This window comes from Cydia amplana, chromosome 1, assembly GCF_948474715.1.
Source record: "Cydia amplana chromosome 1, ilCydAmpl1.1, whole genome shotgun sequence".
Lineage (NCBI taxonomy): Eukaryota > Metazoa > Arthropoda > Insecta > Lepidoptera > Tortricidae > Cydia > Cydia amplana.
In genome coordinates, this window is record NC_086069.1 from 21639758 (window position 1) to 21667065 (window position 27308).

Below are 27308 nucleotides of genomic sequence, written 5' to 3' on the forward strand. Positions count from 1 at the left end.
TCTCGCGCATGAGATGCCTGTGCCCAGCAGTGGGACGTATATAGGCTCAAATTATTATAAATTATTACTTATATAAATTAGACCCGTCTATAAATATGAGTCAACACGTGTTCAAAACGCGAAAGTTTTAAATATTCTATACTTCCCTGTTAAAAATGCAAGAAAACATCCAAAACATTCCATTCAGTCTTTTTTCATTCATTGTTACTACTCACAATACCTACTTAATCGTAAATGATGTTTTGCCTGCAATCTGCAATATGACTGTCTTCGCTTTTCTGACCGCAGAATCATAGATGATATATAAATGTGTAAAGTCTAAGATAAGTTCGTACTTGTTTTCAAAAGTTGTCGTTTGAAGTTACCACAAAAATATGGCGCCGTTCAGCGCCATCTACTCCATCTGTCAAACTCAGGCGCACCATTTATTTTAGACTTTATTTCCATCTATTCTACAATCAATAATCAACATCATTTCATTTGCTATTAAAGTAGTAACGTAATGGTCTTAAATGACAGTGGTATTTTTTGCGCCTAATGAAGGTATATACTTTACATAGCAGTCTCTAAAGGTTGACTATACGTTCTGCTCGCTTCAGTTAAAGGTAAAGAACTAGACTCTGTGTTATCGTCGAAGTCAAAATTAGTTTCTAGTAACGCTTCAGATTTAGACCTTCCGACTAAGCCTGGCGTTGGCGAGGCGTCGAATTCTCGAGATAAATCTTGGGGACTTGAATCGTAGCTTGGAATGTGGTCAGAGAAGTCTGGAGTATACACTGGCGGATGTGGTGGGCTTGGTAAATTGTCTTCGTAATACTGCTGTTGATCTGCAATTGAAATTAGAAAAAGTGAACAAGGGTTATTTTTTAAAAATGCAGACAGTTCCCGGACAATAAGATCAGTGCCCTGTTTATCAAAAGCTTGTAACTTGTAATACAAGTGGAAGTCCCTTTCTAAGAAAAGCTATCAAATAGGGACTTTCACTTGTATTACAAGATACAAGCTTTTGATAAACAGGGCACAGGTAATCTTTCACTAAGTATTTATTTTTAATTATCGTTTGCTACAAGAGTATTTTCTTTACATTTATGTGTGTAATAATAGTTCGTATAAAAGAATTTGTGTAAGTTGTGTAACTTACCAGTAATAGGCTTTCTTTGTCCAAATGTAGTAGTTGGCATGGCGCCCGGTTGCGGCTGCTCTGGCATTTTCGATCTCAGCTCCATAAGGAAAGATAACTTTGGTTGTGTGCCAAAGTTAGGAGCACCATATGGACTATACTTGGCTTCTCTCTCTAACCCATTCTTCAAATCTAAGGTGTCTGTCCTCCCTCGCAAAGGCAATGTGTCCGATGTGAAGTATTGCGAATCACTTGTGGGAGATAATGTGTCATCATCTTGAGGAGATTGCAGACCACCGGGATGATGTATTATAGGAATTTCTTCTGTGGTTACCGTATTCATTGAGGGAGCACCACTGGTCGCGTTCGAATTATCTCTGTAGCCTTCGTTTTTGTATGCCAGATTGTATGGGCGGTTATTATTTTGTGGGACCGAATACTCTGGTGATGCGGGTTTTTTTATAAATGTGCTGTGCTTCAGTTGCATAATGTTCGGGTTGGGGTTGTGAGCTTCATAGATATCATAACTTTGGGTGTCTTCCAAGGAAGAATTGAACTGACTTTTCTCCATAGACTCCATGGAGGTCGTGGACGCGAGCATCTTTCGATAATCGGAGCCTTTAGTTAAAGTTTCTGTTGATCTGGTACTCTAAAAGAAAACATTTTTTTGTTAGTTTTATTTTAATTTTTCAGTAAAATGATTATGTTTTCTGTGCCAGATCATTAGCTCGTACCATTTGAGTTAATTTTCTCCTATAAGTATTATCTGGATAACCTCCGTTGATGCTGCCGATGGACCTGACAGAATGGAGTGACTGCCTAATTGAATTGCGACGTTCTAGCCTCTGGATGTGTCTGGAATTTGAAATTAACCACACAAGTTATTGTGTCACTGATTCAATAAAACGTATAATGTAACTGATCACCTAAATGAGACAATTCTTACCTGTGTTTAGACTTTGAATACCAGCAGACCAGGGCTGCACCAACCAACACCACAACTAATGCCAATATACCAATAAAAGCTACCGCCAACATATCTCCTTGCCAGGCCATGGGGTCTATTGTGATCTTTGGATCTGCAAAATGAAATGCGAATAGAATAGGATACAGTTAATTTTATTCACGACGTTTAAACAACAAAATCTTAACTATAGTTCGTTTTTTTTTAGCATTAGAAAGAAGGTAAGCGATCTTGACAAGTCTTTTAACTGAAAAACGCTTTTTAAAAATCAGTAACTATTACTTATGAAAGCAGAAGAATATAAATGATCGTATTAGATTAATAATTGTTACATATTTGCCATTATTTATTTTTATAACGTGTTTTTCAATAAAAAGACACGTCAAGATTGTTTACATTATTTCTAATGCTAAAAAAACGAACTATAACACATGTCACAAAATCAGTTCATAACGTCACTGAAAAGATTTCCATTCACCAAGGTACTTCTTGGATACCTCTGTGGAAACCCTTCCAAAAAAGGCGACATAGCAAAATTTAATATTTTAAATCACCCCCAAACCACAGAATAGGTACCTACATAAGTAAAATAATCTAGAATATGAGAACACGTGCCAAAAAAATCCTGTTTAATTTTTGATTCTTAATAACTAAAAGGAGGGTTTTTCGGAACTTATGTACGAAATATCATTTGATATTTTCCTTTTCGGTGAAGGAAAACATCGTGAGGAAACCGGACTAATTCCAATAAGGCCTCGTTTCCCCTCTAGGTTGGAAGGTCAGATGGCAGTCGCTTTCGTAAAAACTAGTGGCCACGCCAATTCTTGGGATTAGTTGCCAAGCGGAGCCCAGGCTCCCAGGAGCCGTGGCAAAATGCCGGGATAACGCAAGGAAGAAGAATAACTAAAAGGAGGACTTACCAATCTCACAAATAAAGGCATGTTTCTGGTTACATTCAGTAACTTGAACACTGGAGATAGCGAACGAAGTGCATTGCGTGAGATAGTCAATGTGTTGTACCCACACGCGGTCGCCGTCTTGGAAATATTGGTTTTGGGCTTGGATGAAGTTGTACAGTGCTTCGTAGTTGCCAGACACGTATGGTAGGGATGCGTTGTCAGACTGAAATGATAGGACATTCATTTCAGTTATTTTGCCCCAGTTGTTTTTTGAAAAAATATGATTTATTCATATTACTACTTGTAAGTACTTACCTGACGAATCATTAAAAAAAGATAGGCGCAGAACAAATATAACAAATAAAGGACTAACTGCAGAACAAATAAAGGACTAACTGCACATACAGCAGACACAGCAGTTCTATCTCACCAAATGTCGGTTCAAGAGATCAATTAAATGCACGAGTTCAAATTTCCTTCCATTCTTTCGAACAGTGCTACTATTTTCCCCCGTCTGAAGGGAGAGGGACAAAGTAACAACAACAAAAAGTGACTCACCAAACAAAAGTTGCTAGCGTCAGCAAACGTCATTGGTGCCCCGATGTACATGAAGCACGTTCCGGCAACAGCGTCCCAGCCGGGTGGGCACTTGCCTCCTCCGAGCACTGTTAAATTGTTCATGTAGTACGGCCTGTAGTCCACTTCCAGTAAAAGTGGATTATCGGATTGATCTCTAATTCGGCCGGCTACGGCTAAGGTCTCGTTATAACTCCAATAGTTATGTTTGGCGTCAATGCGAGTACGCCAGAGCTCCAGAGCGCTGTAAGATAACCATAATATTAATGGTGTTCAACATTTATAAATACAGTGAGAACCCGGCCTCCACAAACAAATATGAACCCTGACCAGTCAATTAATACTTAGCCTCAAATGAGATCCGGTTAGAAGGACCACATAACAGGAAATATTTTATAATAGTTAATGAATATTTAGATTAGTTAGATGACTTTATTAAGTAGCTTAAATACAGCGCATGGTTAACGAGATCCAGGTGAATGCTTCGTCAGAAATAAAATAAAATATCGATGAAATAAATACGTATCGATACTTTGTTTAAACAACAAACGGTGATTTTGTTACCATTGACCATAGTATATGGTATATTATGGCATACTCTGGGAGGTGAATATGTTTTTTTATAATGGATTAAACAGGATTTAGCGAAAAAGAATGCTGTTCCATATGAAACATCAATATAATGATTAACTAAAATGCATATAATTTTGATATAAAGAAGTTAATTACATAAGGTAGCTAGATGATGAATGAAGTGGTAAGTGATGATTTATATTTCTTTTTTAACGAAACTTACCTTATCGCATTTGGATTATAGTCAACAAAGCTATGGTCCGGCGCAGCCATGCAACAGAAACATGCAAATCAGAATTTTATAATATAGGCCAAAGGGAATGTTCAAATTTTTGAATAATATCATGCATTAAACTTTACAGAACAGTAATTATAGTGTCATGTTGTGGTTTTTTAAACGTCTTTTGGAAAGACGTTTATAGAATGTAGACTTTCGAATTGAAAGTACCAGATTACCTACATAATACTTACATAGATCTATTAACAGTAATCATCTCATAATCGTTGTCGGGATTAAAGAAAATATTATCCACATAATGTTGCCCTGCGGTACCCGCTACCACCGTTGCTCGCCCTTCGCGATCTAATGCGTAATTTCTGAAACCATGTGAGAAATATGAAACATCGGTATAATCGGTAATCTAATTAAATTACACAAATAAGGTAATACACGTAAATATATTAAATATGTCCGTCACACAAACATTTATTCGTAATCCTGTTATGTAAGTACCTGCACATGTGTACGATTTGCTAAAGATAGGTAGTAACACATTTAGCTTTAATCGTTATAAAATATGATATGTATCTACATATAATGCAAATGTAATCTATAACGATCTCGTTATAGATTACATTTTCATTATTTATTATGTTTTAACATGTTACTTACTTATAAAATCCGTTGTGAGACGTAGTTTGGTAAATAGGCAGTCTAACTTTATCAAAACCAGCCACCTCTAGGATTCTCTGGCCAGTGTTTTGATGAACGTAGTTGTGTGTGAAATTGGAGACAACTTGACGCAATACAATTACATCCTTGAATTGTACATTATTGCGAGTGAAATAATTTCTATATATTGTGACTTCTTGGTAGGGTGATGATTGGCGTCCTAATAACATAATAGAATTTTCTCATATAAGTTATAGGTACACGTTTGAAAAAAAAGAGAAAAAATGAAGTAAAATATGCACCTTCTACTTTAAGACTTGGTAAGTCGTGATTTAAGAAAAACAGATTATTGTGTATCCATCCTCGTAACGAAGTTGCAGAACTTCTGGAGTCAGCTCTCAAAGCCAAGCCACCAACATTGCCGCGTACCAGGTTGTGCTGAAAATGTAGTTGTTTTGATTACTATTTTTGGCATTTATTTTGTAAGAGAAACAATTATATAGTTTAAGTGCATACACTTACTCGGAATACAAAAGTCTGGGTATTTTGGACGTCAAGTCTCACTGCGGCTTGGCAAGACGTAAAGTTTCCATAAAGTTTGAGACAGTTATCTACAAGTTCATTTCTAGTAATAGCGACAAGAGGGTTTACTTCGCCCACTGAAGTATAACTTATAGCGCCATCCCTGTTCTTTGTAAATACACTGCTAGATATATTATGATGCACGTCACGACCTTAAATAAATAAAAAACAAATGTTAAATGCTAAATGTTCATAAATGATTTGAAATTCTGAAAATAGTTTTGTATTCAATAGTAGGCAAATAAACATAATACACTCACTGAATCCAATAGAAGATATAGGCAGGGTGACTATTTCAGCAATGAATCCATGAACCGAGGATGCGCCATTAGCGAACAGTTTTATACTTAAACTGGCCCCGACAGTCTTAAAAAGTTTCTTTTCTTCTGGAGATCCGTTTTCTAAATATCCAATTTGAGGAGCTGTTATATTGTAAATATCTCCGTCGTATAAAGTTAACGAATCTCGTTTTCCATAGTTCATTGTATGATTAAACAAATTGAATTGCAGAAGTCTAAATCCAAATGGTTTTACTCTGTACATGCTTTTGAATATTTTGACACAATTTACAGGATTATTGTCATACTTGTAATAAATAATGACTCTCTCCTCAACTGTTATAACTTTGCTACTGTCGCAGATATCAACGAGAGAAAACATGTGATACGGAAGATTCAGATCCTTTAATGGTGTAAAGCTGGACTCTTCAGACTCCCTACCTTCTCCAGTCATCGATATTGCACTGAGCCCTTCACCTAAGACATCATTTACAGTATTGAACATCATGTCGAGCGAATCGGTGGGAGACACAATGTTTATGCCGTGATAGGCACACTGACTTATGTTTACGTTTCTGATTTGTGGATTTTTAACAATACTTTGAATTGCAGGTGAGCGTTCATTGTGAAGAACACCAGCGCCAGTTATATGAACATGTTCTAAAGCACTCTCTACTTTCCTCATGGTTTCGTGAGTATGATGATCATGAATTCTATGTTCATAAAGAGAATATTCGAATTCGGGGTTAGCAAATCTTATGCCTCCCCAATATTCTAAAGACTCGTCTAAATTTCTCTTGCCGCAATGTATGAATACGTATTTCGAGTCCCATTTACATTCATGTCGATGACCGTACAGCTGACCATTTAGTCTTATAGGGCAGTCTTCATAATGTTCCTCAGTACCAACACATTGCAAAGGCTCGGGCCAGGACCATATGCGGGATAAGGAGTTGCTGTGATATTCTACTCGTCTGTCGTGTGCAAAGAATACGTTTATTGGATCAAAGCCTAGTTCTCTACATACCACTTGAGCATTTCTTTCAGTAAAGCGATTGTCACACATAGGTACCCATTGTAATGTGGTTCGATTGTAGTATTCTAAGAAACCCTCGTGCTTTTTCTCCATAAGATTATCATTTATTGAACAGTTACGCCCCGTGCATAGTCTAATGGAGTCTTGTACTACGAGAGTCTCTAATTGCCTTTTTTGTTTATGGTTGTAGGAAGAATAATGGTTGATATCTCTCTTTTCAATTCTATTACTTTCAGCATTGTTTGATATTCTTAGTGGCCTCATTAATATAGGCAACTGAGCATGGCCAATTGCTTGTAGTGTTCCCATGACCAAAATTCCAACATCTGGAGGAAATTCTAGTATTACACCTGGGGTGATAGTGAGTGTTACATCGGGCATAACTGTTATGTCCGACTTTACTATATATGGAGCAATGCGGGCTTCAATGGTAAGATCTTGCGTGAGTCGGCCGCCAAGGATATTGACATCTATGGGGGTTTGAGGGCTAAAGGAAACTGATAAACTAGAATCAAAGTTATCTTCTAGTAAATACGGTAAATAAGTAGCGATAGCATGATTGTTCCAATCATCAAAATCGAATATTTGTGTTTTTATTTCTTGTTCGTCCGAACTTCCCCACCAATTTTCGGTAACGTCTAGTAAATTATTTGTCTTCGCTGTTTTAATACCAGCCAGCAGAGTATATTGTAGATCGTTCTTGCCAAACAAGTTTCTGCTGACTTTAACTTTCTGAATTCCTTTAAAACCGAGTGCAAACGTGGGATCAGTACTTTTGACTAATGCACCTCTAGTTACTTGATACAAAGGTCTGTTATTTTTTACTTGATTATGAATGAACACTGCGTACACTAGTCCCATGATTTCGCTTTGGCTGTCCATAAAGAATTGAACCATGAATTGACCGTTGTTCCGTTCAATCAGATTTCCGTCAACTTTCATTTTCTTTTCCATGCCGCGAACAGCGATGCATCCAGTTTTACAATTGTTATTAGTAAATACGTTTTTTGTTACATTAACTTCTGCAAAGTGGCCGTCAATAGAGATACCAAAATTTTGATTGGCGCGCCAAGTGTTATTGTTCATATAAACGGAATGTGTGAAATTTTCATTATATTGCCATACATAAGGCAGACTTATTTCAAAACCTCCTAGTTTATTCCGTTCCACGGTATTGTCTTGAAGGATATAGTGATACAAGTTATTAGAACTCCTCAAATCGCGCGCGAAGTGATAAATTCCTTTGCCGTTGTCTGTTATCAAACTACTATTAATCATAATTGTTATCTCCGTTATATTGCTTTCGTGAATATCCCAAAATGGCGTATTGATATACAGAGCTTCTTCTTTATTGTGTGCTATTTCACAATTGATTATTTTAATGGTTTCATTAGCTTTTCGTAAAAAGTGATCGCCAAGCTCGTTTAAGTACCTATTGTAATAAAGGGATCTGATACCTTTCGTGTTACCTTTTATTTTGGTATTAGCAACTTGAAGTGTTGGCACCGGTCCTCTGACAATTCTATTTCGTAGATTTTGTACAGGTGCAATAATAGTGCTGACAACGAGTACAACACCTCCCAGAGCAGTCTTTCCACTTTCATATGTAAGCACGACACCGAAACTGTTGCTTGTTGTAGGAAATGTGGATAGATCACGACCAAGGCACCACTTTGTACTAGCTTCGTTAATATTTTGTGAATCATATATGCATATAATTTCTGTAGAAAAATTGTGGATTGGGTTTAAAAGTTGAAGTCCAAGAACATATCCTGGATTGCATTTGATGTTGTATGTTTTTACGATATTTTCATCGTAATGTTTAGTAAACACAATATGCCGCGTTTCTCCGTTTGCTAAACTTATATCGGTTTCAAATTCGGGTAACATGATCGGATGGTAATTTGATTCGTCCATATTGAAGCCTGGATCTAAATTAAACCAGCCAGCAATTTCTCTTTGTTGCAAGCCGGGTATGTGAGGGTTGTGAGATATACCAGCAATATTATTATTTTCTATGACTGAACTATACACCTTCAACCCAAGTTGTTTGAAACTTATACCACTGCCTCTATTATTACTGAATTCTGAATTACGAACAGTATTTATAGCGTCAGCACCGTACAAATCGGAATATATAATACCTAACCCATCATGATAGTTGTTAGCTATTTTTACACTTTCTAATCCATGTCTGGCAAAATCCAATTGCAGTGCAGGTTTGAAAGTATTAGATGAATAATCCAGAAGTCCCGCTTTTTCGATACTGACATACTGTAAATCTGATCTTTCTGAGATAACACTGAACCTTACTCCAGCCCAACTGGTCTCATAGCAGCGAATTCCTACATCATTTTCATGAGAACACGAATTTTCAAAGTTTTCCATAGTTTCTGCTTTACACTTCGTTATATCATCATCGAACTCTGTACATTCGACGTTAGATAAAATAACGTCTTCAGTAATTCCAGCAGAAGGTATTTCACTTGGTTCGAGGAACCAATCATTAGGATTTAACGCTAATCCAAGCTGGTGACAGACAAGAGCAGCATTGATTACATTCCATTTATAATTACAAACGGTACCCCACCTGTCATTAATTCTTACTTGCAGTCTTCCTTCATGCTGCGTCCTGCCACCCAAGAGTCGAATAGGCACTATTGGTTCTGAATATCCTGGTGTGGTTGGTTCTACTTCTGGATCCGTTTCGTAAACACTGTCGTTTGTCAGAATGACTTCTTCTTTAAGAGTAAATGTAATATCACTGGGTCGCTTCCCTCTTGCATCTAATTTTCCGGCTATCATCATACCTATAGCTGGAGGGAACTTTAATGTAACTCCGGATTGTATTACCAATTTGCCGCCAGGACGTACATTAATATCTTTGTCTACATCGTATTCTCCGGGTCGTAGTATTTCTATCCCTTCCACTTCTCCACCAACGGTAAAAGTACCAGGAATATTAAATTGTGGGACATATAGTTGATTATAGTTAATTTGTGTTGCACCAGGATTGCTACTATGTAGTAAATAAGGCATGTAACTTATCTTTGCTAAATTGTATCGGTCTTTTCTGTGAAACAACCTATTATACACTTTTTCTTCTTCGCCCGAACCGAGCCAGTTGTATGTGCAATTTAAAATCTTGCTTTGATCTTCAACATGGGAGCCTATCTCATACTGTGCCTCAGGATTGTTAATAATGTTCCTGTACACGTCAATATTGCTAGAAGCTAGTACAATTGTGGCAGCTACTCGACTTCTCGGTGTTAAACGGGATGATACTCCTTCCAAAGGTTCAAATGGCTCCCTCACTTTATTGTCTCTTAGATAGTTTCTGGAGAATAATATATACTGAAGATCGCTGTATGGCGATAGTCCCAAATTCACCACAAAGGGTCCTTTATTACTAAAGAAATAATTGTGCTGTATGTTGAACTGAGCAGGCAGTATTTCGAACTCCTCTATGTGTTTTCCCTCCATCCTATTTAAGATAACAAGAGCACCGTATTCACCATGTTCGAAATAATTATATTCTATTCGTCCAATGATATTTAGAGCTGGTTGTATCTTTATAGGCACCTTCTGACTTTGGTAAAAACGATTGTGACCAATTTGTAAATTTAATGGTTTCTTTGGCGTGATCAATTTCCAACACGTCGATATATCGATTGTACTTTCCATGCTCATATTAAACCAATTTCCTGTAATGTTGATCCAACCGTCTCTACAGAAATTACCATGTAATATACCCACATCTAGATTCTTAAATATCTCAGAATATTCAATAACCGTCGTTTGGTTTGTTGGGAGGTATTCAGTTTCTTGAGTATTATTAATCCATACAGCGATACCGTACCCTTGGTTAGAACTCAATATGCTTCGTGATATGTTTCTGTTACCACCCGTAACTGTTATATTTATACCATCGCCTTGGTTAAAAGAAATTCTACTTTCAGTTACATTCACATCTCCAGCTCCATTTACAACTTGCAATCCTGCTACGTGATTGTTATTTGATATCGATGATCGGTGTATATGGATTTGCGATCTTAAATTTTCTATAACGACTCCTCTGCCATTATTATCGGAAATAATCGTATCAGTTACATTTAAATCATATACCTTGTTCACACCCGAAGTCAGCCTTAGAAACCCCGTTATATCGGTTCTTGTATTAGCTTTAAATCGTACATACATTCGGTTTCTTGTCGACGTCACACTCTGCGGTCTTGAGTAGTTTCTCAAGCTAAATGATACTAGAAGTTTATCATTCAGAGTTAAACCGTCGTATACAAATATTTCTCCAGTGTCGTTGCGACTCGTTATAATTTTAAGAAAGCTTAAAGTTAAAACATGATCAGCTCTCGTGTAAAATTTCTGTTCACAATCTCGTTCCATATTCGAATATCTCGATTGTTCTACTGTCATCTGTATAGGGAACGTCTGACTAGGTGTGGAAGCCATTGTACAGAGATCAAATATTTCGCTTCGATCAAACTTCTCGTCTATGTTCATTTCATGCACAACGTATTTTACTCCATCCCCACCGTTATCGTGAATTAAACAATTCTCAATCTTGGTCATGCCGTACGTAGAATTCACATAGACACCGTAACCTCTATTGTTTTGTATGGTGCAGTTGTTAATTACTATGGGCGCGTTCGGTGACGTCACGTTGATTGCATTAAAAGCAGAGTTAGATATTTCAATGTCTCTCATAACTGGTGGTACCCCTATTACATCTAAAGCACTAGTAGCATTATTATCCCTTCCTAGACCAGCGTTTTTTATAGTGATATGCTCGAGTATTGACATGGATGTAGGTACGTATAAAGTGTTAGCAGCGGTAAGAATTCTTTCATATACTGCATTTTCAAAACGTAATCCACGCCAATGTCTGCCAGAATTGCCGAGTTCATTGTCATCGTGATGGGGCGAACATTGAATAGCAAGGTCGGGATGGTAATCGCAGACACCAGAACCTAATTGACGCGAGTTCCAGTCGCACTGGAATAAGTCATACTCCGTTCCTCTACACTTGGGTTCCTCAAATAATAGACGAGCGCGTCGACCCGGTTGCCGATCCATCCAATTGTAAAATGACCCGCCCATAAAGCCTAGTTGTCTGCATGCTGTTTCCATGTCATTAATGGTCCAACTGAAAAATAATGATATCATGAACGACTTAATTTGTTGTAAATAACAATTGTTATAAATTTCCAACTAAAATATTCCTTCATTTACTTTGAGGGGTAAATAAAAACAACAGCTACCAAATCTACTTACTTTCTAGAATTGGTACAGACAGATCTCCATTGACCTCGATGTAACAATTGCACCCTTCCTGCTAATATTGAGGGTCCGTCAACCAGCCGAATATCAGGAATGGGTTTGCTTGACTTAGGAGGCTCTTCGGTGCTTGTAAATGAAATACCATTATGATGTGCACCCTGGAATGAAACAAAACATACAATTACCCTCCGCTCGAGTAAGGCTGCAAAGAAGTGGTTAGAGGTATAGTGGTAATCAAGCTAACGGGACGGCTGATAAGTGGTTAAGTTGCAGTAAGTAAGGCCATACTTAAGGTCTAATTCGAAATTTATTGCACCTACCTACTGTAGAATCGTAACTTGACCCAAAACTACGAACATATTGCACTCAATCCTAGTTTTTGAAATAGGTTGTATTGTTATTTTCAGTTTCTCAATAATTCCATTCAAAGGATTAACTCAAGCGGTACCAAAGATTGACCATTGACTAGAAGAATAGACGGAAGTACAATTCGGACACGGTTTTTTTGCAATCTCCTCGAACGACCTAAGTAACCTAGTAAGTTTTTGTAATGTCCGCTGTTGCACATTTGTAATGTATTATTTCCGTTGAAACTTTCAATTAGAACCAGATAAGAGTCGGATGGGGGATGGTGTGTTTAAGATAAGATACACTGACGATTTGTAGTGTATGTAGCGAATTAATTGAAATCTATCGGGCAATATTCTAAATTGAACGAGACTGCTGTTAACATAGAAAACATTAAGAGTGTAATGACATACTGCCTACATTTATAACCCAAAACAGAAGTCGATTACGGAGGTTGTTAGCAGCGTGACATCATATTATACACCGGCGCGATGGCCGGCCGGCATCGGCATCCGGCAACCCACGTACTGGCTTACTGGCTATATCGTCGTATACCTTTATACTAATTTACAAAACATTAGAACTATACTAAGGTAGCTCCTAGTATAATTTGAACCAAAATTCTGTAAAAACTGTGCGTATTCTAAGCTGTCACTTATACTGGTCTGCTTGTGGCCGACTGGCCATCAAGTGATGGGATATAGCCCTGCGCACGCGTCGATGCGCCCTTGCACTTCACGCTAGATATGGCTTCCTGGCTTTTCATGCATCCCTATTCATATCGTCACGAACTGCTGGCTACCAACTGTTACAATGCGAAATTGTACAGGAATGCGGCCGTGTGATGACATTCCCGGGGTGTCGACAAAAGTCTGCTCCGATGTAAAGGATAGAATATACTCGTAAATATTTATAATCAACATTTTTTATTATTATCTTGTTTTGTCTTGTTGTTGGTCTTGACTTTTTAAAGTTTATATGTTTTATGGCTCCTCTACACGATGACCCAGCGCCGGCCACTCCAAGGGACGCATTTATACGTTATATGGAGCAAGTGATATTGCTATCTCATTCTACCGCATGGCTGCGTTCCTTGGAGTGGCCAGCGCTGGCCCATCGTGTAGAGGAGACAGGAGACATTATGTCTCTACGACATATGTATACCTACATATATTTTAATTCGAACGTAAATTGCCAAATTTTCCTGCAGTAATAAATAAATATAAGATATCGGTTTTACAATTAAAAGAATTTGTAGGTACATACTTAAAATAACGATCAGTTCGCGTTATTTGAATTTTAAGGCAGGTCGTCAGACGTCCGTTAAATAGTTCCGCGTGGTTAACTATCAACGGCAAAATACATAAAAAAAACCGGCCAAGTGCGAGTCGGACTCGCGCACGGAGGGTTCCGCACCATCAATAAAAAATAGAGCAAAACAAGCAAAAAAGCGGTCACCCATCCAAGTACTGACCGCGCCCGACGTTGCTTAACTTCGGTCAAAAATCACGTTTGTTGTATGGGAGCCCCACTTAAATCTTTATTTTATTCTGTTTTTAGTATTTGTTGTTATAGCGGCAACAGAAATAGGTACATCATCTGTGAAAATTTCAACTGTCTAGCTATCACGGTTCGTGAGATACAGCCTGGTGACAGACGGACGGACAGACGGACGGACGGACGGACGGACGGACGGACGGTCGGACGGACGGTCGGACGGACGGACGGACAGCGGAGTCTTAGTAATAGGGTCCCGTTTTTACCCTTTGGGTACGGAACCCTAAAAACTCACAGCCCGCACGGCGGGTTGAAAGGACGGCGCAAGGACGCCTTAAAGTCATCGAGACATAATGACTCACAAAAAATGTAGGGGTAATATAAAAACGAGTCTTTGACTCTCACCTTTACTTTCTAGTAAGAAGAGTTAATACGAGCTAATAAGATACTTTTTTTATGAAAACCAATACTTGCTTATTTATTTATTTATATGTTTTATTTTAACTTATGGCATTGATTACTACGCACCTATAGATAATAGGATTCCTATACGTCATATACACCAGAAATCATTAAATTATCTTATCTATTCTAATCTAACAAGTTATATGATAAAGCGTTTACTACGAGTAAGAAACAACAATGTAAATTATTATGGTCTGCTTAACGTAATAGTTGAGCGATATCTTTGGGACGGTTTAGTTGTTTCTTTATATTTGAAGTTGATGAACGCATGAGATGGAACTCACAAATAACTATGATTATGATATTGGTTTGATCGGTTGTCTGACGTAAATTATTAATATGCTAATAATATTTAACAAAACATCCGATTTAACAAAACTGTTAAGAGCATCTTACAAAAAAACGCTAATTCCAATACAGAATTCAATACAGAAAGTTGACGAAGGCTTGAAGACACAAGAGATTTTCCGTCCTCGTTCGTGACATTATTGAGTGAACATCAACGGTTGAAAGATTCCTGAGTTTATGCATTAGACTTCCGGTGTACAAAGAATTGGTGGGAACACAACACAGTGCGTGGAATTTTAAGTAAGTTATAGAATAGCGTGGCCAACATGGGACGGCCGTGGACATTAGAGGTATTTTAATGTGCGGCAAGGACTAAGTCAATTTTTTTCTGTAAAAGGACAGGCATAGAAAACGATAGCGTTGCGTTCTATTTATGTTTTGCTTTTCCCTATATTTTTTTAAATAGAACAAATGTATTGAATCATAATACAATACATAATTACATATATACATACTTATTCTTAAGGCCAATGACAATGAGGACAATGAAAGCGTTCTTTCGAGATTTTTTTGGTCGATAGGTAATACATAGTTGTTCTATGTAAATTATTTCAGTCTGGTCTGGAAGAACACGAAGCGTTGGTCAGGAATGCAAAGCCCTAAAGTATGTGCGATAACACAGACTTAAATATACCATAGATAAAGCAAATATCACGATTTGTATTGAAACCAAGCGTGCCGACTTTTTACCACCTACTGTGACGTCACAGCCGCAATTTAGTGATGGGAAACCCTAACCGATTCAAAGACACCGATGCCCCTCTGCCCCGCTACGATTCAACTGTCTTGCTCATACTCATAGATTTTATATCTGCGGTCTCGCTCGCTCACTCCCCGCTCCCCCGCGAACCACGCCAAAAATCACAAATCGACTGTCATGAATGACATCGATTTTCTAACAGACGAATGATCTTCTTCCCAACTTTTCCCTTCAATGAAACTGGTATTTTCAAAATCTATGACTGGATCATGTGGAAAACAAAAATAAAGAAAGTTTTTTTGAAACACCCTTTCAAATTACCCTCCTTTTTAGGGTTCCGTACCCAAAGGGTAAAAACGGGACCCTATTACTAAGACTCCGCTGTCCGTCCGTCCGTCTGTCACCAGGCTGTATCTCACGAACCGTGATAGCTAGACAGTTGAAATTTTCACCGATGATGTATTTCTGTTGCCGCTATAACAGCAAATACTAAAAACAGAATAAAATAAAGATTTAAGTGGGGCTCCCATACAACAAACGTGATTTTTGACCGAAGTTAAGCAACGTCGGGCGGGGTCAGTACTCAGTACTTGGATGGGTGACCGTTTTTTTGCTTGTTTTGCTCTATTTTTTGTTGATGGTGCGGAACCCTCCGTGCGCGAGTCCGACTCGCACTTGGCCGGTTTTTTTAATAATAACGATTAAATTGGTTTTTTTAATACTAGATAATATCATTCGTCTGTTCGAAATCGAGTAATCGATTAGAATCGATTATTGATATTGTAGAACGAACAACACTAGTCGCTAAATTTGACGGACGAATGAGAAATGGCCTGTACCACGAAGTCGAAGCGATGCGCGACAGTATCGCAAGTTCCGATATTCATCGACTCTTTAACACACAACGTCAGATCAAACGCTCAAAGCAAACGCGCAATGTAATGTAAATATAGTTTTGTAACGTTAATCTATAGTTACTTAGGTATATTATTGGAAACACAACTTGGAATACTTAAAAAATTGTTTTAAAATTAATTTACGCATAATATAATTTTAAAATTACTTCCTGTGATAGGAAATATGTCCTTGCCCTTGGGTGCTTGCAATTTTTGGGCTGTTGCAGTTACTTATCACGCAACGAGGCATTTTTTATTTTTTTACGAACTACTGGCTGCAACAACTGACGCGCGTGGACTGTCAGTAGCGACGGTCAACCTCGACGATTCGTCGGGGTTCGGACACGCGAAGTAGATGCATTTGCGTCATCTAGGTATATTTAAGTCTGTGTGCGATAACAATAATGTAAATGCACCTAATACAGAGATACACTTAACTGACCATTTGTAAACCTTCTAACTGCCAGATAAGGCCTACTAATAGCAATAACCTGTATGTTTAGTTTATATAGCTATGGTAGAGAGTCATATGTATGGAACGGACATGAATATCAAAAACTGTGTCTGCGTCATACCATTGAAATGTAATAAATAAGTGACTACCTAATTGGGTCAATCAAACACATTCTGTGTGTGTTCACGTCTTTCCTGTAGATATACCCAAAAGTTAAGTTCTTATTTAACCCTATAGTATGATAAAATTATTACCTACATGCCCACAAGCTGTTAGCTGTTAACTATTATTGTCCACAGGAGATAAAACTTGTGTGTTCATTTCATCAAAACTGTAAAGTTTTCAGTCCTGTGGACAATAGTTAACACTTAACAGTTGTTAATTAAACTTTTTTTTTTCGGTTGGTGATGGAATGGTTCATTGTTCGGATCTAACATTCAACATAATAATGGCGCGCTAGTGTCAATGGAATGCGAACGTGAAATTACGCGTTGATTTGAGTTTCAAATTATTTTTTTGCTAAAACAATTGAAGTCCAGTTGTTGCAATTTCCAGGAAACAAATAGCATTGTTTCGAAAATAATAGTAGATACCTACACTATACTATATGGTTTTTTCTTCTTATTGTAAGGACACACAAAAAATTGTTTGGAACTAAAAAAATCGTCACATATTGCACGTTGGGAGGTATAATAACAATGTGAAGAAGGACATTTTTATATTATTTACAACAATGTGCAATTTATCTGTCATTACGGTCACCATAATGTTATAAAACTTATAAAATTCGATTTAGCAATTTTGCTAGTTATTTATTCGAACCGTTAAAGACTCCTTTGTGTACAAGCTCACGACATCACGATCCTTCCTGCTCGTCCGGCGCGGCATCACGGCAGTGTCGTGCCACCGTACAATGTGCCCAGGTTGTTAACCCAGGAGTTATACCCGGCTAGTACCACGTTTTATATTTTATCTACAATATGCAAATAAATTAATCAATAGTCAATGTGGCAGCTCTGGTAGACACTTGACTATGTTCATAAACATTTTAATGGTATGTTACCGCGGATTTATATTTTGGTGCTCTCTAACCAAAATAATAAAATCAGAAATGTCTGTCTGTCTGTCAAATTTTTACTTCACTAAAAATATTTTTATCTAGTTCAGTTTCACCATGTTGAACTTAAATTCGTAAAACTGCCTTCCTAAATAAAATTACACAAGTGGCTTGAATATCGTCAAGCCTAATGAATTGAATTATGACAGTACGGTACGGAACCCTTTATTGCACATCAAACAAGCACTTGGGCAGTTTGTGTACATTTTTTTCAAACTCGACAAGCTATTGGCTTTCGATCCTGAATTTTACGGTAAACTTTTTGCGAAATAACTCTGAAATTAATTAGATCTAGTTAACCCATGAAACACGAACTGTGCAAGCGTACATTTGGTACGGGAATAGATAGTATCGTCGCGCTCTGTTTCAGCTCGTGAAAAGCGTGACAAAACGAACCACTTCATCCGATGAGCGAAAAAAGTAAACCATAAACTGTGACAATAAGTTGAATCGATGGCGTTTTCTTTTGCATTGTCTCCGCTTCGGGTTATACGTGCGATCGCGTTGAAAACGACAGTTTAGTTTCCAAGAATATATTAGAAATAGCTGGATAACTTCAATTTCCTAATTCAAACAAGAAATTCACGTGTTTCGTGGTTTTATTTTGCCGCCAGTTTCTTCTATAGTTAATTATAGTTGTAGTGTAGTTAAGTATGTAGTACTTCTTTACTTAACATTTAAACTTACTTTTTTATGAAATAATGAGGTAAGTACGTTCTATGGATCAACTTTATTGTAGCAAAACCCTATTTAGAAGAGATACAAGCCGTTCAAAGGTAACGATAATTGTTATAATGATACGTCTCAGGACCGCCAATGATCGTAACAACAAGTGGAGAAATCGTCAACACAATGGCATTGTCCTGAATGTTTATCCCCAGAGCGTTAGACATGCATTTGCATACCTCGGCCGAGCTACATTTACCTTAGTGTGTATAGCTTACGAGAAAATTATAAAGTAAGATTGATTTTATTTTAACATTGATAGTTATTTTACATGTATATTTAATTGGAATTTCTAAGAGTCCTTAGGCCTTCAGGCTTTAGTTACATATTAAGTCTGTGAGTCTGTGAATCTTAATGTTTAATGTTTAATGTTGTCCTTAACACGCATTGCAATACAACTGAACGTTTTCATATACCAACTTAGATAGTAGGTTTAAGTATATTACCAATAATGTAAGCCTACGAAATGTGATATTAACTTGAGATCTATGTACAAGTAATCGAAAACTTCTTACTAAATCTCCCCTGGCGTCGTCGGGAAGGAGGGCACGACTGCGCGAACTCTTGCGCAACCAACCTCGTCTGCATACTGCACTTGGTAACTGTACATTTCTCTTATTCATTGCACTCCCTGAACTTTCAAAACCGGAGCTAAAATAGATTGGATGAGGAAGATACTCAACTATTCTGACTGAAGATGTTAATACAAAACAGATTTTGAATATTTTAATACGTTTGGTCGGTCTACATTTGACACGGTTGCAACAAATCAATAATGGCGAAAATGTAATATTTATTACAATTTATTAAATGTTTTAGGAATTTTAGGACTGCGGGGTACAAAGTATATCATGTTATCGTGTAGCCTGTAGATAATTCCTTTCATTGACTTTATTTATTGTCTAGTAGCAAGTTTCGCAGCATCTTTTAAATACATATTTACTGAGTTTTGAAACTTAGACCAAAGTAGCACTAGTTACAATTACAACGGTAGACGCATCAGATTGTTCCATATCTGGCTTGTCAAGTTAAATTAAAACCGACATCGTTCATCCATCACTGTATCTTCGAGTAACATATTTGGAGCAATGTTTTGTTTGTCGCTTAATAATCGCTTTCTTCTCATGACCTCACGGTCTAGGAGACGACCACGGTAGGCACCAAGCGAGACGAACGAAGTACCTTATCTACCAAATAGCAGCCCGCGTGACGAGATCGGAGCGATATCTCGAGACATTGAACTCTAACAACACCGGCTGCAGTTTTCCGGCAGTTTTATACCAGCAAAAAACATTGACTGCATCCTTTATTTTAAAATATGTTTACCTACATTGAAAAAATACTGGTAGTTAAAATTTTAATTGCATGCTATACTTCTCTTACAAATGCTTTGCCATAAGCAAATTATGAACGACAAAAACGTATTGGCCCAATTAGCAACAAAAAAAAGGTTGTCTTTAAAAATGAGTCAATAGCCCGGTCAATTGAACATTTTAGCCAATTTACTAAATTCTCAGGGAATTGATTCGCAAGGTTAGAACACAATTTATTGACAACCGAGACGGCAAAACGAGTTTAGTTCAGAATATATTGACGTATTGAATGGGTGTATGTATATTATATAGTATAGGTGTAACTGTGTGTAGTTAATGAGACCATTAAGCAATGTTATAAAATGGCTGGAAAGACATAATTTGCAGATTAGTATTAGTAAAACCAATTACATACAATTTAACTCCAAACTTGGCGAAAATGTTAAGATTAATATACATTACGGAAATGAAACAATTCAAGAAATGGAAAGTGTAAGTTTTTTAGGGATAGTTTTAGATAAACATTTGGATTGGCAGGCACAAATAGAAAAGATCCGTAGTAAACTAAATAGATTTGTATATGTACTGCGTAAGTTAAGACGCTTATCAGGTTTACATACAACGTTAGCTGCGTATCATGGATATATTGGTTCAGTGTTAAGATATGGGCTTATTTTGTGGGGAAATTGTACTAATTTTAATATTCCATTCGTAGCACAGAAAAAATGTATACGTGCTATTTGTAATATAGCCCCCCCACAAGACATGTAAACCATCTTTCAAAAAACTTGAGATCTTACCGCTGCCATGTTTATACATTTTGGAAATCTGCATGTTTGTAAAGAGGCATATGTATTTATTTACAACAGCTGAAAGCGCCTCTACTAGAAATCAATGGGATCCAGGAAGGCTGGTCCATAATTGTGTTCCCAGGACAGCACTGTATTCCAACCACTGTTTTGTTATGTGCATGAAACTTTTTAACAAACTGCCAAAATCTATAAGAGAACAACCTGTACATAGATTTAGAAATAAATTGATGAAGCTATTGACTGATAAAAGCTATTACAGTGTAAACGATTTCTCTCTGAAGATATTATACAGCCCGATTTGTAGTCGTTTGAAGATTTTTGCATGCTAATACAACCTGTATAGTACAAATAGCAGAATAAGCAACCAATTGTCACTTACCACCTAAGACACTATTGTACCTACTTATTCTTTGCAAATAAATACTTACTTACTTACTTACTGAAAAGACATTAGTTAGACTTTTACTTTAGCACCTGTACCTAATGCCACATGATTAAGATAAGACGTGACTGGCTGGAATTATGCAAGCCTTGTGTAGGAAGGAAGGCCTTACGTTCAAGCTGTAAGTGTGGCTGTGGTATTACAGAGATATTTAGAGGTAGGTATATTTGCTCGCCAATCGCAAGCAAATAAAAGAAGGGATACGAGTATAATACAATTACAAAAGGAACTACATGAATTCGCACAATAAGATAAATGTGCTATTCAATTATTCCTCCTTACATTTTACCGAGTATTGTCTAGTAATCAGTTATCTTTATTTGTCTAATGATTGTTTTAGTGCAGACTAAGTGTCTCATTTTTCAGGGAATTTCATAGGCATGCACAGTAGCTGATAAGAATATGAACAATAACGGAAGTAATACTACGCCATGAATGAATCAGATATCACAGTGTCAACACATTGTGACTTTTGTGACTCACTGTAAGGAGATTGTTAAGACATATTACAATGAAAGTACATACGCTCACCGATCGCCGCGCCAGGTTACGCGGTTACCTGTGCCCTGAATACTTCTGAAGGCTTTTTAAAATATACGTAATGTATACTGTTAATGCGTGAGTAGGTCAGGAAGCTATTTTAATAATTATGTTACGGTTATTGAATATATGTGACGAGCGAGAATATTATCCTCATAGAGAATACACTGCGTAAATACATATTATTGGTCACTATAAACAAAGATGTTTTGTCCTGTCATCAATGTATCCTCTTATGAAACATTCATAAGAGTTATCTACGTATTATTAGCCTTTTGTGGTTTTACAGGAGACACTTGAAAACAACACTTGCGTCAACATTCTTAGTATACAACTATTATGTATAAAATTAACTATACTTGCCTACTAATGAGAGTAATGAGCATGTAATGAGCCTCTGATTAAATAAATTAGTTCAGTGCACTGTTGGAATAAGAAGCCTTTAAATGCAGCTCTAGTCGATGATTCAGAGCCGGCACCTAAGTAGGTATTTGCATCCAAGGCTACTACGATTCCAAGGCGTAGGACTGTGAGATCAGTCTCCGCTACCGTTAACCGTTAACTGTATTTGCCAGGCGTAGCACCTAATTCATCGATAACAAGAAAGCAGTGTCATTTAATTTGGACAAAAGTTGTTTCTTCAGCTCTGACACACTTAACTTAATGCGAAAAAACAGGTTCGTATCTTCCTCCTTTATTTGGAATGCTTTCGAAATATTATTATGACATGACGTACTTACGTAGGTAGTTAATAGTTATGTATTTTTTCGTATTTTTTGCCGGCGAGTACGATGTCTGTCGCTTAATGGTCGCTTATCTGTTTACAGATCTTGACACAATTTTGATAGGAGCGGTCCTAATTATACAAGCTTGGTTTTTTTCGTTTGCTGTGATTACAGTGGTGCCCTGTCTAGCAACCAGCAACTTAGATAATGTTACAAAATGTAGGACTGTAGGTACGTCGTTAGGTATAATATAGGTAAGTATTTAAATCAAATCTAGATTTGCTCATGCTCATTTGTAAATTTTCATCTAAATCAAGTAGGCATAAGGAGTTTTGGTAATAATGATAATCAAAAATGAACTATTTAAGCAATATAATCCTAGAAAAACATTATGGTACTCGGTCAAAACAGTGAAAGTTATGCGGTTTACCCGTCATTATGGAGGAGCCATTTTCTTTAACGACTATGTTAGTCATGTTACAAATGGCTCCGACCAGTAGAAACACATTACGATTTAAAGGAAATCCTTTCGGTTCAATTTAATGGCGATGGCATGGCATCTTAGATCTCAGCGGTCTTATATAACGGTCACATTTTATGATCCATTGTATCTTCAAACCTCTGGTTTAACGCTTCTTGGTTAAGTATGAGAACTAGGAACAAAGAGCTGTGTGTCTATGTTGGTAAAGATACTATGAGTAGGTATATTCTTCGATCAGTTCATAATGTTCACACCATAGATCCTCACGCAAAAATGTTTGTATTATCAAGTTAGTCAATAAAAATTATACCTTTTCTCATCACTATCTCTTGTAAAGGTTGCTTTTGTCTTTACACCAAAGTCGACTGATGTTTATTCACATACCATACCTACCAAGGCGTATAATCAAGACGGCGAAATCAAGATTCCACGCTGAAATATAATCCGACATGGATAATTCAGCCAGTTCATTATGTTTCAAGAACCATTTTCTATAATGACACAAGGAGTGACTTGCATCTATTCTAGGTGAGAGGTGAAATTGCGAGGAAGTTAGAATCAGTGATCTAATTAGACACAACACCGTTTCTTAGAAGAATCGTCGATGAGATGACTAATCATCGCCTCATAATAGGGAATTACGTCTTGCGCAAGTTTTAATTGCATTTAATTTGATTCATATATGATAAGAGTCATAAACCTTTCTTTTGACTGCACTTCTTCATCCGACGTTCACAGAAACGATAACTGGATCATCAGTGAATCTTAGAATGTGCGAATTAGAATACCAAGTTGTCCAAAATTTTACAGAACATGATATATCATTGGACTTGGAAATCTCTCAGGAAGTTTGCTATCGTTAAATGACTGGGTTCTAGTTGAGAGATTTGTCTTGCTGATTGAATTAACGGGAGGATGTCGCATGGGCTCGGTCCGGGTCAGCCTCGGTCAGCTGCGGCGCTTTTTGACGCATCAGCTGCCTTCATTAACAAGTGTTGCTCGTTTAATTATCAATGATTCACTCTTGACCTAATATTAGATTTTGAGGGACTATTCCTCCATGATCTTCACATTCACCGGTGATTATATGCCTATGGCACAATGCCAATGGATACGAAACTAAAACGTCCCATAAGCCAAGAACTTTGATTGAATGACCTTTTACAGGTAAATATTGCATATTTGTCAGGAGACTTTTGGTACTAAAATCATAATATGCAAAATCTATGGTGAAATTGGCTAATGGGTCTGACTGAGAACGTAGGCAGTGATTAGTTTATTTGGGTCAGAGCTGCCATGCCGGTTGATTGGCTGTAGCCACGCACGTGTTCATGTGCTTTGTTTTCCCCCTTGATGGATATTCTCTTCTCGCCAGGTGAGACGGACACATGAGGGTCGCAAGTTGCGACTCGCAACTCGCACGCAAGGTAGTCTATACATAGGCACGTACCCAATATGTTAAGGAGTGTTGTGTATTGTGTAAGGCGTGCGTTGAATTTTAAGTCTACGGATACTACGCGGCTTCATGTGATATTATCCAAAATGCTTAAATCTAAACGTAAGAATGATTACAAGTTACCATCTTTGTAAAGACTATTACAAAACATTCTTGTGTTTTAGCTACTTGTATTCAAATCAACTGTTTTATAATAGAGGAGGTAATTTCATTACCAGTTCAGTCAGTTCAGTGTAAGGCATAAGAAAGATATTTTGCCAAAAGCAGACCTAGGTTGTATCCTAGGTAATTGTAAGTAAACCAGTCTTGAATACAGTTAAAATATTTGCATTAAATATTTGCACTTGGCACACAAACAGGTGAAAAACTCAATAGCACAGGTGAATGAGTGCCACAAATGTTCTTATCAGTGCTGTAGGTACGTGCCGTAATCAGGACATAGTGGAATTTATCAAGTGCTTGTTGTTATCGAGCTCGCTTCGATCAATATGAGTGGGCCAGTTTTTGTGGTGAATCGTACCTGTTCTGTTTGTGTATTTTGTAATCAAGTCACTGTAGCTGTAATGCAACTTGGGCTTCCTTACTTTGTTTTATTTTTATTATGTTCCTTTAAGAAGTAGGTAACTTTAATAGTACCTACATTCATACCTAGGGAGGTGAATTCGTAAATGCAGATCGCAGGTGTTTGTGGCCCGAACCGAAGGTGAGGGTCATAAATATGCGATCTGAGGCTTTACGAATAACCGCCCGTGGTTTGTCTAAAGTTTTACGTTTTGCCTTGGCCAGGACCCAGGAAGTGAGATTTTCTTCTCGCGTAGTGGGAAGAAAATCCCACTTACGGGCCTAGGGTGACGTAAAAGAAGTAACGTGTCATTACGTCAAAATACACGGTATGAATATAAACATACCTACCTACGGTTTTAAATATGCTAGTTATAACTATTCATGGGATTCATGGGAAGCAGTAGATGCTTGGTCTTAATACTCTTAATAGTATTGTAAATACTAATTCCGTGATAATGATAACATAGGTATACAAAATTACGATAATGTACAGTCGGCGTAGGTGATCATGTAGGTATACTTGGTCAACCAGATCTTGACAGTAGAAAAAGGCGGCAAATTTGAAAAATGTAGGCGCGAAGGGATATCGTCCCATAGAAAATTTGAATTTGGCACCTTTTTTTACTGACAAGATTTGGTTGACCAGCTATAGGTACCTACCCATCACATGCCAATAGGGAAAAGAGAGAAAAATACTATAGCTGGTCAACCAAATCATGTCAGTAAAATAAGGCGCGAAATTCAAATTTTCTATGGAACGATATTCCTTCGCGCCTACATTTTTCAAATTTGCCGCCTTTTTCTACTGTCAAGATCTGGTTGACCAAGTATATTTTGTTTATTTACACATTCCATAAAAAATACAGTTACCTACTTCGATCCAATCAGAATCTGATCAGTTCTTTTTCTTGCTGAAATTGCTAATTAGATTAAATTTTAAGTTTGTAAACATGAGAAGCAACTACATAAAAAAATAGGTAGGTACGTACTACTAACAAGCTAATGTCTAGTTCTTCGTTTAGGAAAGCATTTTAAGAGGATTATACCTACGTAATGACAACATTGACAACTAATTTACTTTTGTAGGTACCTACTCACATTAATTATTAAGCGCGTAACTAGGTAAATACTTTGTTGGAGTGTATTACAGGACAACTTAGCAACATACTACATAGCGTTTAGCTCACAGCTATTATACCTAGTTAAGCGAAGCAAGCAATGTAAAGGAAAAGTTATAGAAAAAAAATACTTTATAGTAATTACGAGCAACTTACCACAGCTATCAATCTTCCGCGCACGGTGATGCCAATCATGGGTGCAAACCGCACTTCGACGCCCGGCTCCACGACCAGCTCCGCTTCCCTTTCCACCAGCAAGTCATCCCGGAGGAGGTACGGACTACCTTCGCTTCTCCATACAGTCCGTCCGCCGGCCACGATTCCGCCCGCCAACTCCGTCAATCCCAACGACTTGTTCAACAAATAAGGATCCGTTTCACTGTATCCCAACTCTTGTCCACTTACGCACACCCAACACAACACCACCATCAACACTGCCGTCCTCCACTTGTACTTTGTGTCACTGAACTGACTATGTCTCTTCTGAACTCCCGTATCCTTACAGCACTCCATTTTGCTAACTGAACATAATATTCATTTCACTTATTGTCGCTCCTCACCTGCCCGCTACCTATTTTAACACCTATCCAAACATTGAACAGGTAAAAATTACACGAAACAACTTATATCATCGTCAGTATTTAGTTATAAATACTTTTTATCGTATCAATTGTAAAAACTGTATCAAAACAATTCGTACCGAAACAAAGGTGGGGTGGGATTACAAGCACGTCAAAGAAAAACCTAACGAAAACGCGCGCCACCGTGCGACCGTTGAACAAGTCGTTTGGCCGGTTTTGAGTAATTTTGTTTCCTCCCGCTGCCCTCCCTTCTTCCCTCTCGATTCAAAGCCTCCTCCCTACCACTACGCGCTCGCTACGGCTCGACCAGTCGCAAATCGCATCGCTGCACGCACAGCACACATATAAAGAACTTGCGTAGGGAATTTCTCATTCATTCATTCGTTCATAATCCCAATCTACACTGATGAACTAAGGGCCTCTATACACCTCACCCATTATAGCATTTGTTTCCGTTACGGCCTCTACATAAGCTTGTAACAGACTATCGGACCGGACCGCGACCTTGGA

General features: G+C 37.6%; 1 protein-coding gene across 2 annotated transcripts; it reads right to left on the bottom strand.

Moving 5' to 3' along the window:
* Window positions 1-544: 544 nt before the first annotated feature.
* On the bottom strand, window positions 545-27096 carry LOC134650261 (protein bark beetle). Of its 2 annotated transcripts, XM_063505220.1 has the most exons (14): window positions 26374-27096; window positions 12210-12373; window positions 5867-12081; window positions 5547-5758; window positions 5327-5462; window positions 5025-5244; window positions 4604-4729; window positions 4356-4385; window positions 3542-3803; window positions 3005-3206; window positions 2067-2199; window positions 1855-1975; window positions 1142-1769; window positions 545-827 (listed from the first exon to the last, which is right to left on the bottom strand). In XM_063505220.1, the coding sequence occupies exons 1-14, from the start codon at window positions 26728-26730 to the stop codon at window positions 553-555; spliced, it is 9081 nt and encodes a 3026-aa protein (XP_063361290.1). In that variant the 5' UTR covers window positions 26731-27096; the 3' UTR covers window positions 545-552. The 2 variants fall into 2 exon arrangements, with proteins under 2 accessions (XP_063361290.1, XP_063361298.1); XM_063505228.1 differs by lacking the exon at window positions 4356-4385.
* Between the last annotated feature and the right edge of the window lie 212 nt (window positions 27097-27308).

What these genes read in the sequence shown, in the direction of transcription:
- LOC134650261 (XM_063505220.1), bottom strand. Translation starts at nt 26,730, where the DNA reads ATGGAGTGCTGTAAGGATACGGGAGTTCAGAAGAGACATAGTCAGTTC. An exon ending in CCCAGACTTTTGTATTCCGA is followed by an intron (nt 5,463 to 5,546) that starts GTAAGTGTATGC and finishes CTACATTTTCAG; the next exon opens with CACAACCTGGTACGCGGCAA. An exon ending in ACAAAGAAAGCCTATTACTG is followed by an intron (nt 828 to 1,141) that starts GTAAGTTACACA and finishes TTTCAATTGCAG; the next exon opens with ATCAACAGCAGTATTACGAA.